Source organism: Schistocerca piceifrons, chromosome 4 (assembly GCF_021461385.2).
Source record: "Schistocerca piceifrons isolate TAMUIC-IGC-003096 chromosome 4, iqSchPice1.1, whole genome shotgun sequence".
Classification (NCBI taxonomy): Eukaryota; Metazoa; Arthropoda; class Insecta; order Orthoptera; family Acrididae; genus Schistocerca; species Schistocerca piceifrons.
Genome location: NC_060141.1, coordinates 243,770,664 through 243,790,602, shown reverse-complemented (window position 1 = coordinate 243,790,602; position 19,939 = coordinate 243,770,664). Strand labels below are relative to the sequence as shown.

The 19,939-nt window shown below is 39.5% G+C and overlaps 1 protein-coding gene across 1 annotated transcript in view; it reads left to right on the top strand.

The window, feature by feature from the left end:
• The window catches only part of LOC124796327 (venom allergen 3-like), a 106,448-nt gene that overhangs the window by 85,837 nt on the left and 672 nt on the right, over positions 1 to 19,939 (top strand). The window contains exons 4-5 of the mRNA XM_047260457.1: positions 1,587 to 1,668; positions 10,592 to 10,727. Coding sequence (XP_047116413.1) covers positions 1,587 to 1,668; positions 10,592 to 10,727 — 218 coding nt within the window. The remainder of the gene's footprint in view (positions 1 to 1,586; positions 1,669 to 10,591; positions 10,728 to 19,939) is intronic.

The window sequence follows — 19,939 nt, the reverse complement described above, 5'->3', positions numbered from 1 at the left end:
AGGGAACATGTAGAGTGGAGTCATCAACAAGCCACTTGAACGGTCGAGCAGTGGGTCAATGTTGACTGGGGAGTGATTCTCGATGGATTCGTATGTGGAGGGACTTGGAACACTATTTCGGTGCCCAAACATTATGGAAAGAGACCGAGATCGAGGAGGATTCCTAAAGCTGTTGGCAGGGATTATGTTTACCACTTGAATCCGTCTTCATGAATTTGTACGGGTGAATCGGCATGGTTTAATTGCTGTCAGGTATCGTGACGAGATCTAGGGACCTCATTCGCGGTTCTTGCGAGATGCTGTGGGCCCATATATCGTAGATGTGGACGATAATGCTCGACCTCATAGAGCACGAGTAGTTGATGTTTTCTTGGAATCTCGCTCTCCCGATTTGAATCCCATAGAGAATGTCTGGTATGCACTAGGGAGACGGCTTGTATCACGTCAGCATCCACCAACCATTCTCCGACACTGTGAACAGTTCCTCAATATGAGACTGATGCGACCATTCACAGTATATCGCGTCATTGTCAGCCCCGTATTGGTGCCAGAGGTGGTCGTACCCCATACAGACCACATTAATCAGCTGTCGAAACATGTGTGCAAATACGTTAAGGTGGAAAAAACGAAGTAAATTTTTGACTACCGTTGTGCATCTTGCAGTTGTTTGGGTTCCGTATTCTTTGAATTTTTCTACTTTACTATCACCTGTTTACACTGTTTTGTGGCAAAATAAATGCAACCTTACAAAGTTTCCTTTTGTTGCTTTAATCTTGGACACCAGCGTATTTTGAAGAAGTTATGTTAATGAACGACCAACAGCTGCAGTTGCAGCTAACTTTTAGCCGCTACCAGTTTCACTCGAACTGTTCATCAGCCAGCACACAATCAGCATCATGGTACCATTATTACTGTGGCATCAACATAAATGAAACAAAAAAAACTAATTTTATTATTTTAGCTTGGCCCGTGCGAATGCTCGCACGAGGTTAAGGAATGGACACACATACAGAAATCAAGATAAAAAGTTGCAGGATGGCTTTAATTTTGGTTTTGTTGACGCCACAGTAAGAATGGTACTGTACACGATGATGTAAATGATTTTACGTCGTTTGATAATGATGATTCTGCAGCGTCAGCAACCAAAGGTTAAATTCATCAGCAGCTCTTGGTGTTGATAAATATGATATCTCTCAAACATTTTTCAAGTTAATTGGAAAGATAGCTTCTAATATAAAAAAAAGCTTTAGTTATCTTAATTAACTGATTCATTTTTACTTGATAGAATTAATATTTTGAAATAAAGTAATAAGTTACACTTGTAAAATCTGTATGTGTTTATCTTATATTATCGCTTGTTGTTACACCGAACAGTGCTACTTCGGAAATGAGATCTCATTTGTATCATGATTTACACACCGCCCACACAACCGTCTAGAGTGTGATTTTAAAACAATGGTCTATGAACAGCTTATCTATATAGTTAGGTAACCCTTCCCAATTGTAACAACTGGATTGTTACACTTGCAGAACTTGCTCACCTAAGTGAATACGGTTGTAAGCGGAAAACTGTGTTTTTTTTACAGGTGTGGGACGATGAATTGGCAAGGATTGCCCAGCGTTGGGCTGACCAGTGCACGTTTGATCATGACTCTTGCAGGGATGTTGGTAAGTACCAGAAAACGTTAGAACTAGCTGTTAGAACTGATATTTTCTTTAAATTAAGTTACTTATCAATAATACAGAAAATAACCGCAAATCATGTTTTCATTTGTACTGTTTTAAAAGTGGTGCGGTTTTAGTATTTCCTTTGAGTAATAGGGAATATTCCTCTTTTATTTTGCCCGTGCAAAACTTTTCGCATTGTGTTACTAAAGTTCTTAAAAAGTTTAAAGCGTACACATAGAGCGAGAAATTCTGAAACAAGAGTCAGATCAATCTCGACTATAATAGAGAAGTTGTCATGACAACCAATAGCAGAAAGAATAATGTCAGGTAATTTCACAACTAATCTCTCGTGATCATGAGTTATATTGACAGTCTGCTGAGTACGTTTTATAATCATTCCTTAGATGTGGGCAGTTGCGCTAAGAAGATAAGGGTACACTGTGTGCTGAACTCGTAGTTTATAAATGAAAATAAAAATCGGCTAGGCGTTTTGTGCACTACATAATCGTAGACTAAGAAAAGTATGGATTCGACCAGCAATAAAACCTCACCCAATACTAGAGTATGATGAACAGACTGATAGGGCCAACACCGGCAAAATTTATATGGTAGACTTCCAGTATTGATATTTTAACGATTTGTATTTTTCAGACCACTGGATACAAATTTCCAACGAGCAACTTTAGAAAGTTGATAATAGATTAAACTAAGGTAAAGTGGCCAATGGAGCACTGCATGTAATAAAATCAACAACTCTGTTATTAATAAGCAATTGAAATTTAACAAGGAAATTAAAACGCACTCAGAGTAGTTGTTCTGGGTTAAAAATTAATTTACAGCCAGTTACTCTTAGTGTGCTCTTGGTTGCCTTTGTGTGTATATTTCGCTAACGTTCGTCCCGCACCTGAGCCAAGAGTCATGTTACCTCCGGTGAAATGGAAGGATTAGTCCGTTGTGTTGTGAGTAGGTAGCATTTATTACTCTCTTCACAAGAGTTTGTGGCCGTGTAGCAGGAGTTGTAGCCTAACCAGTTTTAAGTGTCTCAAGTTATAGCTGCCTACTATTCTGCATCTGGATCGATGGTGAGTTCCATCAGTAGGTGAAGGTGAAGTCAGGTTCCTCTGAAAGAGTGATAACAGACTACTCAGATCAGTGATGAGTGACGTCAGACACGTAGTGTTCTTCATGTGTCTGCATCCTTTCCGAATCTGTGTTTTGCATTCTCTGTATCGACTCAGACATCACCATCAGTCAGTTTTATGCCATTGGCTAGAAATAATACGTTTTTCACCTGCAGTCGCTGCTGTTACAGGATTCTCAATATCTTCCTTTCTCCAAATTTACCTACATTTCTTTAAGATACCCACAGTTCGTCAGATGGTACACATGTACCTAAACAACTCCTTTAATAATTTTTTTAAATTACTAGCTATCATGTATCTTCTCGTACAGAAAACTTAGGCCGCGCCTATTTTATCGCTTCAGCAACAAAACGCTATAGGGCGTATGTATCAGGCGACACGACGAGATGAGCTTGAGTTTCTCATCAGGCTTTCCTCGGTTCCTCTTAGTATCTGCTCACGTTAAAAGGGGCGGCAGTCAATGAGGAATACAGCCTTCTGAAAGTTTTGAGATTCGGTAAATATAAAATGAGGAATGTTGACCCCACTGACATGTCGAATACATGGCTGCCTTGTGGAAGTATTTACGGCTCTTTGCGATAGGTATGCATCACAACATTGATTGTTTACAATAAATATGTAATGTCTTCATTTCAGTGTGTAATCACAAGAAGTGAGCATTTCTCCAGAAGGTTTAAAATACCTCACTTTTAAATGTTAATATGAAAAAGTTAGCTAAAGAGATTTCAATAATCATCCATCTGTTGCTATGTGGAGATCGTTTGTAAATTTTTGTGGAGACTGACATAGCAATTCAGTATGTTGATACGAGAAGGAATGCCCAACAGAAAATACCATACTACACTAGTTTCAGTTGATACTTTTTGTAATCCGTCGAGGCAACTAAGTCTCAAAAAGTAACTACAGTCATCATGTGGATGCGATCCATTCAGTTAAGAGTGACATCCAGTCGGCAAACAGTTATAAAAGTGCTACAAAATTAATCACCACGTTATAGTGCTGACACGGCCACTACTTGCACTTTCAATGATCGTTATAGAGCGTTGATTGTTCGACGTTTCCTGCAGGTAATGCCAATCTTAAACCCTTTTGTGAAGTACGAAATGACTCGTCGCAGAAGGCTATTCATCACCAATAATAATCATTCCAGGATCGACGTAGTAGAGCGATTGCAAGAGCTCTATTTCCATTCATTGTCGTTAACATGAAAGCAGGAATTATTCGTTCTTTTGGAACTCTGTATATTGCCGCTCATGTGGAGCTCCACAGCTCACCTGCGCACGCGCCTTGGCGCTCTGCGCTCTAAAACGCTCGCCAGCGCAGCGGAGCGCTCGTCGGTCCTATAGTGCACTCAGAATTACTGTATGATTGGCAGTTGGGAAGTAGCACAGGTGAGCGAGGAACAGAGTTGCCAAGTCTCCCACGAAACTCGCGCGTAATCTCATGTTTCATTCAACTCACTCACACACGCTAACTATTAGATCTTTAAATGTGGAGCCGGCTGTAATTCATTGTGAAATAATTTCAATATGTTATGGTTACATTTTTAGTTTTTTAAAATGTTTATGCAGGCAATAAAACGACAGTTTTCAAGAAACAACTTTCCGACGACGTTATCAAATTTTCAACGTGGGTGAAAGTTTTTTGTTATTGAAGTTAGGTGTACACATTATGCGAATGAAGTGTCAAGAAAACATCAAATTTTCATCTCTTTCAAACCTTAGCTGTGTCGAAGACCTCTAACGCTAGATACAGGACTGTAAATAATAAGACGCACAATCGTCTGCTCGCGTACGATAGCGATAGGCAATAGATCTCTATATTTGTAAAGACCTTATATATTTCTGATATGCATCTTATTTCCAACACAATAAAAAATAAAGTAATGCGTGTTTAGTATCTTAAATTGGGCAACATCCATTCTGAGAAACAAAAACAATACAAAAACGGCCAATGTATTGCAGACATTATTTTGTATACTGTAGTATGCACAGACTGAATTCTAGAAATGTACTGTCTTTGGAATTAATATTTCATAATGCGGCCATTTCAAAATTTCAAAACTTAGTGTGAATTAATTTTGTTATGCCAGTACTTACAAGTGCAAACTGCGCAGTCCAAATGTGTAGCTGAATCCGTTTGTGCTGCGTCTCTATGTGGATAATGGTAAAACTCCACTGACATCACTCTCGTCGCTATTACAGACACTTGAAGTTTCGGTGTCACTATTGTCATTTAAAGAGATAATCATATCTTCCACTGAAGTCTCCAAAGCTCCTTCATCCTGCCAGGCTCCTTCCATAATGTTGTGCGTGTGTTTGACGGCTTTCTTCCAGCCTTCAGAGGTAATGGTGAGTAATAGCTTCTTTAGTGCGTGCTTCTACTGAGGGGAGCGTAAAATTTTGGTTGTTCTGGCAAGGTAACCTTTAGTTTGAGCACATATCAACTCTATAGGGTTGAAGTGGCAATTCTACGGTGGCAGGCTGACGATTTTATGCTCATATTTTTTTGTCATTTCGTCGATTTCATGTTTTGGAAATTACGCTTTGTGGAAATTTATGCTTAAGGCTATCAGATACATTTACATTTCGACGCTCAAGCTAATTAACAATTTCCTCCTTTCGCTTTGCCATGGTAGGTGCTTTATCAACAACAACTGAATGATATGGAGCATTGTCTAAAACAATTGTTGACGGTTTATCTAGATTTGGTATTAGAGCTTCTACAAACCACTTTGTGAATGTAATGTGGTTCATACGTTCATGATAATCTCCTGTCGTCGTCGATGTAAAGAGAAGGAGACAGTTTGGTACGAAACCTTGCGAGGTGCCTGTATGCAGCAGAATCAGTGTGCCCCCCCCCCCCCCTAGCAGATGGCATCTGCATTGTTCCTTTAATCATCTTGTCTGTCCACCCCTGATTATCTACGTGACCAGAATTTACCCACATTTCATCGAGCCAAACTACTTCATTAACATTTTTGCTAAATATTTTGTCTTAAAAATCGGCATCGCCATGCAGCAATATCCTCCCTTTCCATCAATAGCTTATGGCCGCAAAATTGTCTGTAGTGAAATCCTACGTTGTTCAAAACTGTGAATAACGATGTTCAACGGCCCTGAAAAAGTCCTAATTCTTTAAGTATCACTAATAACTTTGAGATTGTGGAATGCTCCTTTATGCAATAATAATCGTAAACATGTCGACAAATTACATCATCTGCAAATAAATCTAAATTTGTAACACGCTTATCCATGGAACCTGTCTTCCTGTGTGTACCAAGTTTGGATGCTTCTCCAACTTTCTTTTCTGTCTTAAACAGTTCCTTCCCAATTTGTATGACAGTGCTTTTGTTCATATTCGGGACTGCTGCAGTTCTGTCCACTACCTTGATAACAGAGAGTAGTGGGCCACTATTAAGTTTCTCACTCTCAAAATAAGCTCTTAACGAACAAACCATTTCTCTACACTGTCCTCGTAAAGCAATCCCCTGTCCACGAGTACGACGTCGAACTATTCCACTTATAACTTTCGATGTACTTTCTTCCGACATGTTAAGTAAGACGTAACAAATAACGGTCACAGAAACAATACGGTAACTCCTAAACTGCAACGAAACAAACACAGCGTGTAGCAACCACACAGGCTCACTCACTGCAACTAAATTGAGGCACAAGCGAAAGTGTTGTGGACTGAGATTTGGCAACTCAGGCTGCACATGACCGCTGGGCTGTGGGATTGGCTGAATCCCAACCGTGCGTCCAGTGCGGCCTTTTTCCTACCACTTCCGTCACAGCTGTCAATACTAAAGTAACTATAGGAACCTCTACAACCGCGGTCACCTTGGCCAGGGCCCTGGCTTGGCAGTTCCTTTGCTGACGGAGTATGCTGCCACCGTAGCCTGCTTTCCCCGTAGTCGACTGTGCCAGCGAAACTGCTTGCTGAGACCAGTACTTCCGGCACTCACGTAGGCCAATGTGCGACTCAAGCCGCCCACTGTGAGTTCAAGATAGTTGTATTTTTGACAAAGAGCTTGTTATAAGTCTATGAAACTGTTGTTTTCAAGATGGGATGTCGGGCAATCACGTGGCAACCAGCGGCCATACCGCTGCAACCACACTTACAATGGTGAACTCCAGATTATTCTGACCAATACGAGCTCTGCTCCACCATCTATCATAGATGTTTCTCCACCCATGACTCTGCATCACGGTCGGTACACGAAATGTGGCAACAGAATTGTTCGGCAGTCAGTTGAAAAAGCTGATTATCTAAGTTTTCTCAACAGTGTTTCGCGAAAAAAGACCAGAGATTTCCATTTGAGTTCACGGAGTATCACCATAATGCTCACGTGTTGATCGACTCTGCCACTGCCACTTGCTTCAATGTCTTTCTTTAATCCGCCCTGGATGGGATGCCAAACACTCCAACAGTACTCAAGAATAGAGTGCACTAATGTTAAATTTATAGCTGAGCAACACTCTCCTGAAACTCTCCCAACATACCGAAGCCGGCTATTCGCCTTCCCTCTCCTACCAGTCTTACGTCCTCACTCCACTTCGTATCGCTGTGCAGCGGTACACCTAGTTATTTAATCGACTTGACTATATCAAGCAGCACACCACAACACTATTCAAAACATTACAGGATTGTTTTCCCTCCTCATCTGCATTAACTTAGATTTTTGTGCACTCCGAGTGTGCTGCCACCCACCAAATCAAACACAAATTCTGTCTAAGTCACCCTGCATCCTGCTACAGTCGACGATACTTTTCCATATACTACAACAGCATCAGCAAACACTCGTAATTTGCTGCTCACCCTGTTTGTCAGATCGTCTATATGTATATATTTCTGTCTCACTTCCCTGAGGCACCCCTGATGATACCCTTGGCTGTGATGAGCACTCTTCACCAGGATTCTTCGAGCCACTCACACATCTGCGAACATATTTCGAATTCTCAGACCTTCAGTAATAGTCTGCTGTGGGGTACTGTGTCAAACGCGTTCCGGAAATCTAGAAATAGGGAATCTGCCTGTTGCCCTTCATCCATCGCTCGATGATATCTTGTGAGAAAAGGCTGAGTTTCGTAAGAGCGACGCTTTCTATATACGTGTTGATTTCTGGTTCAAAATGGCTCTGAGCACTACGGGACTTAACATCTGAGGTCATCAGTCCCCTAGAACTTAGAACTACTTAAACCTAACTAACCTAAGGACATCACATACATCCAAGCCCGAGGCAGGATTCGAACCTCCGACCGTAGCGGTCACGCGGTTCCAGACTGAAGAGCCTAGAACCGCTCGGTCACACGGGTCGGCCTTGATTTCTGGACAAAGGTTTTTCTGCCCCACGAAATTTATTGTATTCTAGCTTAAAATATACTCAAGAATTCTTCAGCTAATCGGTTTTAAAGATTTTGGCCTGACATTGTGCGGATCCGTTCTTTTAACCTTTTGTATGCAGGAGTCATTTCCACTTTTTTCCAGTCGCTTGAGACTTTCTGTTGGGCGAGAGATTCACGAGAAAAGCAAATTAAATATGGGTCCAGTGTTAGAGAGTACTCTGTGTGAAACCGAAGTGGGATTCCTTCTCTCCTCTCTCAGTTGTTTCTCAGCGATGTATATTTCTACGTCCTCCTGTGATCTGGGCAGATGTTACATTCCTCCAGTGTTTTTTTAAAGGGACACCAGTGCTACTCCTGGCGTCTTGGTGTGGGGAGCCAACGAGCACAACTTCAGGTCACGTCTGGTGGTGGTTGGGGGCACTCTGGCGGCATAGAGGTACGTCACAGATCTCTGATTCGTCACATGTTAGTTCTGATGCTACAGGATCGAGACACCATTTTTCAATAGCATAATGGTCGTCCACTAATGGCACATGCCTCTCTGAACTGTCTGAGTGGTGTTGAGGTACTCCCATGGCTAGCAAGGACGACAAATACGTCCCTGCTAGATACTGTGTGGGGCCAGCTCGGAGGTCAACTACAGCCCAGTGTCAGTACCCGAAACATCAAGGATCTGTTTCATCAGTTGTAGGCTTGCTTGCCTCAGAGAAGAACATAACGGCTTTGTGACTATCTACCCCACCGAATCAGTGCATGCTTCCAGGCCAGATTGCACGCAGAGTCCTACTGATAAGTGAACTCATACTACCAAGTTCTTTGTAAAATATGGCTCGATTTTGCAATCACATGTCCTCTCAACCAATTAAGTTTCCGGCTCATCTTCAAGGTGCTTCACATTTTGTATAATACAATTTATTTTCAAGCTGTGGAGCAAAACCTGCACAAAATGTATAGGAACCTCTTTCCTTTGGTTCCAGCTGTTAGCGGAAGTGCTGGAAACGTTAAGTGAAGAGCCACAAACGCCAACCCGGTCGCGCGTGGTGAGGGAAGTCGGAGCCTTCATAAAAATACAATGAATCCGTTGCTTCCCCAGTCTATCACAAGCTCTCACTGAGAACTCCCTATTGCCAGTCTGTTTGTCGTATTCGTTCAGGAACCATTGCTGCAGGTAATAAAGGCTTGGTAAAAGATTCTCCAGCCACTTTTTTACTCTGGGTGGCGATGTCTGCAAGTTTTGATTCCAGCTCATGGAGCTTCACTGAGTTCTCGAAGTGAGTTACCGATCGAGGAGGCTGAAGCAGTGGTTAGCAAACTGGACTTACATTTACAAAGACAGCGCTTCAGTTTCGTTTTCTGTGAATGCTCGACGTTTCCTCGGAAAGCGCCCAGCCAATCTTCTTCCCCATTCTTCCGTGATCCGAGGATGTCCTCCGCTTATAATAACGCTGATATTTGGCAGGAAATTACTATACATCACTTCAGCAACAATCAGCTTGATGCTGTCCAGAGTGATAGCGAAATGATATTCTTTGAAGCCATTTTGACTGTTTTTCGACTGTGACTGTCTCAAGAAATATGTAAAGGTTTTTTTTTTAAATTACCGCTACCAGTCACAAACTTTGTAGTAGTAATTTAAAAAAAAAAACTTTACATATTTCTTGAGACAGTCACGGTCGAAAAATAGTCAAAATGTCTTCAAGCTGAGAAAGTTTGTGACTGGTAGCGGTTATTTAAAAAAACCTTTACATATTTCTTGAGACAGTCACGGTCGAAAAATAGTCATAATGTCTTCAAGTTGACAAAGTTTGTGACTGGTAGCGGTAACTTAAAAAAAACTTTTACAATGATATTCTTATAAAAGCGACAATGGTTAAAAAATTATGAAAGACGTATCACTTCAGCAAAGCAAATAATGAAGCTACCAATGAATGAACATTACTGGTAATGAGTGGACTTTAGGCTTTGTAGAGAGTGCATGTGTGTTTCACTGACCAATAAACGCAATTATTTGTGCAGTTTGACTTCCACTCAAGTACTAATTATTTTTGATTTCAACAAAACGACCCTGATTTGTGGCAAGAGGACAGCATTCACTATAAGCCTCGCCATCAGATAAAAATATTCCACTGATCCATGATCTCTCCCTTTCAACATAATAGACCAATCGCCAAAGCCGAAGTAAGACAATTTAGGAAAATAATGGATAGGATAACAAAGAAGTGGTGGTGGTACAAGAGATGAAATTGTGTCCTTTGTTTGAACACAGCGTTGCTAAGCTCATAAGAAAAGTAATCCAAATTGGAAATAATGAAACTGTATAAATTTTTAATTACTAGAAGCACACGCTTAGTTCTCTTAAATTCGATGTAACCACTATCTTCACACTGTTAGCGTTCTCAACATGCATTTATTGACTCTGAAGTTTTGTTTCAGAAAGGTTTAAAGTTGGTCAAAACATCTATCTCTCCAGCACCACAGGACCAATAAGAGGAGCTGAGTGGTCGACAGCGGTTCAAGCTTGGTATGATGAGGTCAGAGCTTTCAGCAAAAACAATGTCAACAAATATCAGTAAGTTATCTATTTACGCTGCTACCTACTTTAATCATAATCTGCGTTTGTTCTTATAGATACATATAACTCTAACCTAACCTAACCTGACCTAAAAATGCAGTCACAATGTTATGGAAAGCGGTTAGACACGGCGACAACAGCATATTCACACAGCTACCTGATATTCATAGATGAATGGTTATTTCGAAGTAACGCAACATAATTAACTGCCAAATTAACAACTCCTATAAAATGCAGACCCCAGATTAGGTGTAGAGGTGTACATATGAGATTGAATAACAAAGAATGACATTAAATTGAATGACGTGTATGCAGTTATGGTGAGACATTTCAGTTATTTTAACCTACATATAAGAGTAGAAAACCACATATAATACTCATTAAAAAAACCAGTCATCTGTACTTGGCCTGTGCATCAGATACAACTGGGCACGATCTGATGACAAGACTTCTACACTCCAGTGTTTCCAGCAGAAGTAGCAAGAGGTAAGTTTTCACAAAATAAGTCAATAAATAATACAAAACTTACATGAAATAACCAATGATTTAATAAACATTTCAAATGAGGAGACAAATATAATAGTACAATGTATCTCATCCTTCCTGATGAAACTAATCTATATCTACAGATCCGACAGAGCTCAATGAACTGCTGAAACATAAATTTCAGAGATGAATGGAAGAGAAATACGTAATCCAAATTAAGTGCCACTTAGAAATTATGTATTTTGATTTCAAGTAACGCCTAGTTTAACAAATACTTGAACTCACTCTATCATCTCGTTGGGTTAACATTATAACATTAGAAAAATCCTTAGCAAAATGTCTGTTGACAGAACTTCCTTAAAATATTGTCTAGTAATGAACTACGTCTTTAGTTAAGTGACTTATAAAAAATTACTTGATTCATCGCAGCATATTGTTTGGAAGTAAAACTATGTTTATAAAATGCGTCATCGATTCTGAAGAAAGCAATGTTTTCTCTTATGTAGCTATGTTATTTTAGTTTATCACTAAGACCTTTGATTATGTGGGACATTGAATACATCAGATAACCGACAGAATGTAATGCAGAGGACAGAAACACTACGATTTCTCATGACATCGAAGATCACTTAAGTAGAGATCAAATCTATGAGACAAACAATCATTATCCATGTGACATTGACTACTTGGCAGACAGTTCTTCTACACCAGTGGTTCCCAACCTGGGGGGTTATCACTCCCTGAGGCGTAAAATGAAATTTTCTGTTGATTGAAAACCAAACAATTCAATTCTGTTTCAGTCACAAAACTAAATTATTTTCAAAAGATCATATACTGATTATATAAGTTGTCAATACTTTTCTCAGTTATTAGCATTAATTGGGTGGAGATTACAGGTTCCTCACAAAGCCCACCCATTACGAACATAACTTGTGCTTTTTCACATACATTGCTGATGATAAAAATGAGACATACACGTAACAAATGCTAAATACCTCAAGAAAATGTCTTCTCCAAGTTGTAGATAGTACTAGAAGTCGCCCGTTACTCGCTTTGAAACAGTTAAACGAATTATTGACAGCGCAACACAGCTGTAACTACATAAGGCTGTACACAGTATTATTATTATTAGATTGGTTAGACACAAAGCATTAACATCCTGAAGTCATCCAACATTTGCCAGTTCAGAAGTAAGGAGTACAGCAATCAAGTGATTCACAAACAATAAGTATATTGCACACATCCGAACTTTATTTGATTTTAAATAGGATTACAGTGTGTAGGTCAAGCTAGTGCTGCAATGGAGAGGAGTAATGCAGGGGAAGTATGTTTTGTAGCAAGTGTCTACCTTCACTGTGGATAGTTAGCTTCATTATCTCAGAAGAATCTGTGGGTAGCACTTGCAATGCACCATGAATTCCTCCTTCATTGACACTAACAGCCTCCAAACATACCCCCCCCCCTCCCCCTCCGCACACACAAAACTAAATATCATTCATCTTTCATCGTTTTAAAAATAAAAGTGTTCCAAGAAAGTCCTTCATTCGACAGTTAGATGATTAAGTTCGTAATAATATGGGGGAGGGAAAGGAGGTGGAAAGGTAGTGGTACTAGTTAATGTCTGATTGCACTCAGGGATAATGGCCTAAAAAAAAGTTGAGAACCACTGCTCTAAGCTTATACTCCATTAAAATCTTAAAATACATGCATTCATGTTGCTGCTGTATTTTTTCAGTAATCATATTCTCACCATCATCTAAAAGACTTTTTATCTCTTGGAAGCCAATAGAGAGTTTTCTTGCTTCATCCAGAATCCATTTGTCTGATTGTATGTCTCATCTATCAGTGTTTCTTTTTTAATGCTCTTACAATTATATTCTCCAGTTGGCTTGTTATGAGACCAGTTTGTTTATTTCCCTGCATCCAGTAGTAGCTGCTACCACGTATTGTTCCAATGGTCACTGGAGAACGTTTAGCTCTTTTTAATAATTTAGTATGAAAATACCGTCACTCACAGCTGCAAATCAAAACTGGTGATATACAAGGGCGTGCTGAAAAGTAGCGCCTTCGAATTTTTTATGCGAAAACTCTTAAGGCCTTTTAAACAGAAAGAACTTTAGTAACATCCTACACCTCTATTCTGCACTTCTGCCAATTTGTTTATCAACATAGTCACTCCGGCGACGAACAAATCTCTTCCAACGAGTTGGTTGATGCTGTCAGTGTAGAATGTTTAGCTTTGTCGACAGAGCTACATCGTTAACCCTTCTTGCGTTACTACATCACTATCGAAGCCAAATCCTGTTCTTTACGTCTTGGAAATGTATGAAAATCTAATGAGGCCAAGTTGCGAGTGTTATATAGGATGACCGATGACAGTGAACCCAAGAGACTGGATTCTTGCAGATGTCATAGCACTCGTGTGCGGTCTGGCATTGTCATTTTGAAGAAGAGGGTGCTCAATGCGTGGACGAACTCTTCGATTCAGTTTCCTACAGTTATAAACTTGAAACAACACGCTGTGTCTCAAGCACCGACATAGTTACATTACATACCGCCGTTTTACACGCTACAATTCGGAGCGCTCTAGCGAAAAAGGGTTTCAATTTGCGTTAGGGAAGCTTGGAAGTCTATCAAGAAAAATGCATGACATGCAATACAAGCCGACCAAGAAATATGCATGACATGCAGTACATCAACCGATGCTGAGAACAGAATAAAAAGTTCTGAGGCGTTACCTTTCAGTAGCGAAGTGGGAGTGATAGGTCTCGTGAACTATTCAAAAATTTAAAGAAACCTTAGAATGGTTTTACTGTATTATCTTTGCTCTTAGTTACTGTAATACATGCTGATGAACTATAACGTCAACCCAACGTAAATTTCTGTTTTATTTCCGTAATATTCATATTGTTTTTATTCGTTTTTTACCAAATCCTTAATGCACAGTTTCACATCCTCTTGAAGGTATTTCCACACTGTTTTGTGTTCTCCACTGTTACTTTGAACCTGCATCTATGTTACCATTTACTTAGTTAGTATGTAAATGTCATTTCGTCTATATCTGTATAATCAACATTTTGTAAGATGCTGAACTGTTTGCTTAATTAAAGCTTGTATCCCTCCTAATTCTTAAATAAATCTCATAATCGAGATATCTCATTCCCTGCTTCGTGCATATTGTTTTTCCTAATATTGTACCTGCCTTCACAAAACCTATCTTATGTAGTTATGATCAGTTTAAATGTTTTCCTGAGCGATTTTAAAAATAGTTTCACTTCTTTCATTCTTCATCTGTAATTGAACCGCCGTTTGTAAATTTTTTAACTTAGTTTTGGTTGACAGACATTTTCACTGTATGTGGATTATGTTACTTTTTGAGCTTTTATCATTTTACTAGTTCTTTCATTCCATGCAGGTTTCTTTTCCAAGTTGCACATTACAATTTGTCCAAGGTAGTTAAACTGTTGTACTATTTTTACTTTCTTATTATTTACAGTTACGTGGTTGATTATTAATGGATCTGCTACAATTACCTCAGTCTTTACGAATGATATATGGAATCGTATTTCTTGTGAAGTATTTTGTCATCATCATCATCTTGGACAGTTTCCAGCCACTGGCTGGGTCTGTCGGGAACACAAGCCTCTCCATCGTGTTCTGTCTTTCCACCATTCCCCCTCTTCCACCTTCGTCCAGCTCTCTCCTCTTCTCGTCACACATTCCTTCACTCCCTTCACCCACCTATCTCTTGGTCTTCCTCTGGGCCTCTTCCCCTCCAGTTGCAGATCAAACATCCTCTTTGGAATTCTTCCCTCATCCATTCTCTTCATGTGTCCATACCACTGCAGTCTTGCTTTTTCTATCCTGTCCTGTACTGGTTCCTCCTTTAGTCTTTCCCTCACATACACATTTCGCAATCTGTCTCGTCTTGTTAGACTCAACCTGCTCCTCTGGAACTTCATTTCACTAGCCTGTATTCTACTTTTGTTGCTTTTGTGCATTACCCATGTCTCACTTCCGTATGCCAATATGGGGACAAAGTAGGTTCGGTATATAATTCCCTTGGATTTCTGTGGCACCTCCTTGCTCCAAATAAGCCCCCTAATGCATTTGTAGAACTGCCCTGCTTTTCTGCACCTTTCATTTATTTCCATTGCGTTTCCCTCTTGCTTTCAATCATGCTTCCCAGGTACTTGAAGTTCTCTACCACTTGTAGTTTTTCCCCTCCACAAGTTATATCCACATTTGGCCTATTCTTCTTCCTTGTTGTGACAATTATTTCACTTTTCTTTGCAGAGAAATGCATTCCATATTGTGCTGCCGTTGCCTCCCATACACCTAACTGCTCTTGCACCTCCTTCTCGCAATTTTCCCATAACATCAGATCATCGGCAAAAAGCACTGCTTTCATTTTATGATCTCCAATTGCATCTGATACTTGCTGTAGGATTTCATCCATAACAATAATAAACAATAAAGGCGAAAGTGCACTTCCCTGTCGCAGCCCATTTTCCAGCTTGAACCATGCAGTACGTTCCCTCCCCACTTTCACACAACTCTCACTTCCCTCATACATTTTTCTGACTTTTCGTGTTATCTCTTCATCTATCCCTTTTGCGTTCAGCACATCCCAGAGCTTGTCCCTACAGTTACTGTCATACGCCTTCTCAATATCTAAAAAGGCCATGATTAAGTCCTTCCCGTACTCATAGTGCCTTTCCTGCAGTTGCCTTACCGCAAATATGAGGTCCGTTGTAGATCTTCCCGGTCTGAAACCATACTGCTCCTCTTGCAGTCTACTTTCAATACTGCTTCTTATTCTCTTCTCCAGGATCTTTTCATAGATTTTTCCACAGTGGCATAGCAGGGTTATTCCTCTGTAGTTCTCACATCTCCTTTTATCCCCTTTCTTGAAGATCGGGACTATAATTCCTTTCTTCCAATCCTCAGGAATTCTGTTCTCCTTCCACACCACCCTCAGCACTCTGTATAGCCACTGGGTTCCTACTTCTCCTGCTGCTCGTATCATATCCACTGTTACTTCGTCCCAACCTGGTGCCTTGCCCCCTTTCATTCTCTTTATGGCTTCTTCCACTTCATTCCAAGTTAGATCATCAATTTCCCCACTATTATAATCGTCTGCTGCCTTTGGCTCTCCATCGCTGTTAGTTACCCGCTTGGCGGCATTCAACAGATCTTCAAAGTACTCCTTCCAAATCTTTTTGAGCTCATGCATTTCCTCCACAACTCTTCCATTATTATCCATGATCCTCAGGCACTCGCTTCTGTCGTTCCTCTTATTTCTTACCATGGTGTAAAGTACTTTTTTGTTCCCTTCACTGTCCTCTTCTAACATTCTTGTCCATTTTTCCATCCACTTCTTCTTCTCTGCCCTTACTATGGTCTGTGCCGCTTTCTTGCGTTCCTTATATTTTACCCTAGCTTCCTCTGTTCGGGTCTGGAACCATTCTCTGAAGGCTTTGTTCTTTCGAAGTACTGCCTCTTTACATATGTTGTTCCACCATGGGGTTTCCTTACTTCTCCTCTTTGTGCTAGTTCTTCTGGACACAGTCTCAGATGCCTCAACTAGAGCCCTCTTAAAATCTCCCCATTCTTCCACTGTCCTCTGATCTTCCTTTGGCAGCATCTTCCTGATCAGTGTCTGGTACTGGGTCCTCCGTTCATCCTCTTTCAGCATCCATGTCTTCAACCTTTTCTCCTGTATATCTGTTGCCCTCCTATCTTTTCTCTCTCTCAGGGTGGCTACCAACAGCCGATGGTCACTGTCTAAGGCCTCAGATGGAATGACCTTAACATCTGTGAGGCTGCTCATCATCTGCCTATCCACTAGTACATAGTCTACTACTGAAGTTTGGGACCAGTCTCCACTGTACCAAGTTATTTTGTGGCTACTTCTCTTCTTGTACCAGGAATTTGCGATCGCCAGCCCATTCCTCTTGCAGAATTCCAGCAACAATTTTCCTTCTCTATTTCGGTTCCCCCAGCCCTCTGGTCCCATTATCTCCTCGAAACCTTTCCTGTCTGTGAAGTATTTTGTAGTCTTGTTACTTGATCTCTGGCTTCTTGAATGTTATTAGCTAGTAACAATAAGTCTTCTGTGAAGCCAAAGCAATTTAAGTCCATTTGATCTTTTTTAGTTCCAGTTCTTATGTTTTTGGATCGTCCTTGTACCATTCTCTTACCACATACTCATGAGCACGGTTGTAAAGTAATGGCTATAAACCATCTCGATGACTTAACCTAGTTTTAATTGCAAATGACTCAGGTATTTCCCATCTGAACTTTACTTCAGATTTAGTGTTTGTTAATTTTATCATTTTTATCAATTTGGGATGGATACAGTCATAAGCTTTTTTGAAATCTGCAAAGGTTACAACTTTTTTTTTCTTTTGTGGTATTCCATTACCAACTTCAAATTAATTGTACCAAGCAGTATTTAGACCCAGGAGAATCTTCTCCAGGGTCTAAAACTTGCTTGGTAATCTCTTAGTTCCAGTTCAAGTTGATCTGCATGGAATTCTTGTCAATACATCGTATGGGATACCCAAAAGGGAATTTCTCTGCAGTTGTCTAGATTTGTGTATTTTTCTGTGTAATGGATGGATTACAGCTGTTTTCCTGTGTTTTCGTAGTTCTTCTTTGTTCCAGATTGTCACTATGCATTCATGCAACGGTATCTTCACTGGTTGTGCTGCATGTTTCCAAAGTTCCACAAATGTTTGAACTTTTCCGCTTGGTTTGTAGTTGTGCTCTTTCAACATTTTGTATACTTCATGGAGTGTAGGTGGATTTATATGTTCTGTTGGTGGTTTAATAGGGGAATAAGTGTTTATATGAAGTAGTTTTGGAGGGATCTTCGCAATTTAGTAATTTTGTAAATGTTTCTGCTAAAACTTATATATTTTTTCTATTGCTGTGTGCCATCTTATTATTTTTATCCTTTAACATTAATGTTGCAGGACATATCCCTGTTGGTGTCTGGTAAATGTTTTGTAGTAATTCCTTCAGTCATTTTCTCCCAATTTGTTTCTGTCATTAGTAATATATCTTTTTGATATTTTCGTTTAATCCTTTTTATTATTTTCTTGGTTATGTTTTTTTTCCCTTTGATTTATTGGGGGTACTTGTTCAGCTGTTTGTTTCGACTGGGGTAGCATTTCCTGTAGATTATATGTTATTTTTATAATACTTGTTTGTTCTTTGTATTCCTTGTTATTTACCAGTTTATGGGGTGGGAGTTTTTATTTGTCAATGGGTGAATTAATTTTTATTTTATCACATAAAGATTTGAGCCAGTATCTGTCCCCCTCAGAACTTTCACATTGTAAATTTTTCTGTGGTAATTTTTATCCCTACAGACATGGTCCAGTTGCCATTCTGTCTTTCCCAGCTTGGGTGTTTCAGAGTTTTAAGCTTATTTGGTCTTCTCTTGAAATATGTTAACTTTGAGATCCTGTCATAGTTTCTGCAGATTTCTACTAGTTTTGTACCACTCCTATTTGTTCTTCTTTGTGCTGCCCATTTACCTATTACATCTCTATATTTCTTTCCCCTTTCGAACTGGGAATTAAAATCACCAATTAAAATTTTGGTGTGATTTTTATATGTTTGTTGTCATCTGGGCTTAAAGCTCCCAAAGTCCATTCACATATTCTCTGTGTTATTTGTTATTATTTTTATAGTTAGTTGGAGCCTGGACATTTCTTGTTGTGTTATATTTTATTTGCAGCTTTTGTGGTTAGTGCTGATAGCTTTGGAGATTGTAATTTAAATTCTGTGACAGATTTAGTTATTTTTAGTCTAACCACAAATTCCATCCAAATTATTACTCTTTTTCCCAGTATTTCCTTCTAAATTCTCTCTCCTTGTGATTTTGAAGTCCACTTCTTAGGAACCCTTTGCGATATATTTCATCTGTCAAAATTTTGAGTTTCCCTGATTGTATAATGGAATTCATCCTGTGTAACGTTATGTAGTTTATCTGTTCTGTCTTGAGTCTAAATTTAGAACTTTTGCTAGTCTTGGGTGTCTTCAGATGCTCTGTCCCACCTAAGTTACCTTTCAAGTGACTGCCCAATGTGTGAAGTGCAGTCTTCTTTAGCAATTGCGAAGTGGTGGATTTTTTCTTACAAGATTTACTTCTATGTTTGACGTTCTAAGGTAGTCAAACTTGTATGGAGCAAGCGGCAATTTACAACTTTGATTCTTAACTGTAGAGGTTATTGTGAGTTTGGTCTACCAGAGCTTTTTTATTTCACTCATGCCCACTGGCAAGCCAGTGAGGATCTCCCTATCTGCCATCTGGGAGGTGGACATCAGAAAATCACCTCTCCACCAGCTATGAGAACGTAGTAGGTTCATAGAAAAATCACAGTATCAGGCAAAAAAATTTATGTTGAACTGTTCAGTTGTGCTAATGATATTTATTAGGCTAATTTATCTAAAATAAAATTTCGCTGTTATAGTTGTGTATGTGTGTCTTTCACATTGATTACAAAACTGAAATTTGTTAGCACCCTCCTTTACATGTTTTTCTTGTGTAAGTGGATTAACAGATCAAATACAGTCTCAAAACTTTTCTAATCAGAAATAATATGCCTAATTATATAATTTGAATAAAGCTGAAGAATATTTTATAATTTTTGTATGTCAGGGATGTACTAATGATAAATCTACAACATTTGTAGAACAAGATGATTTGT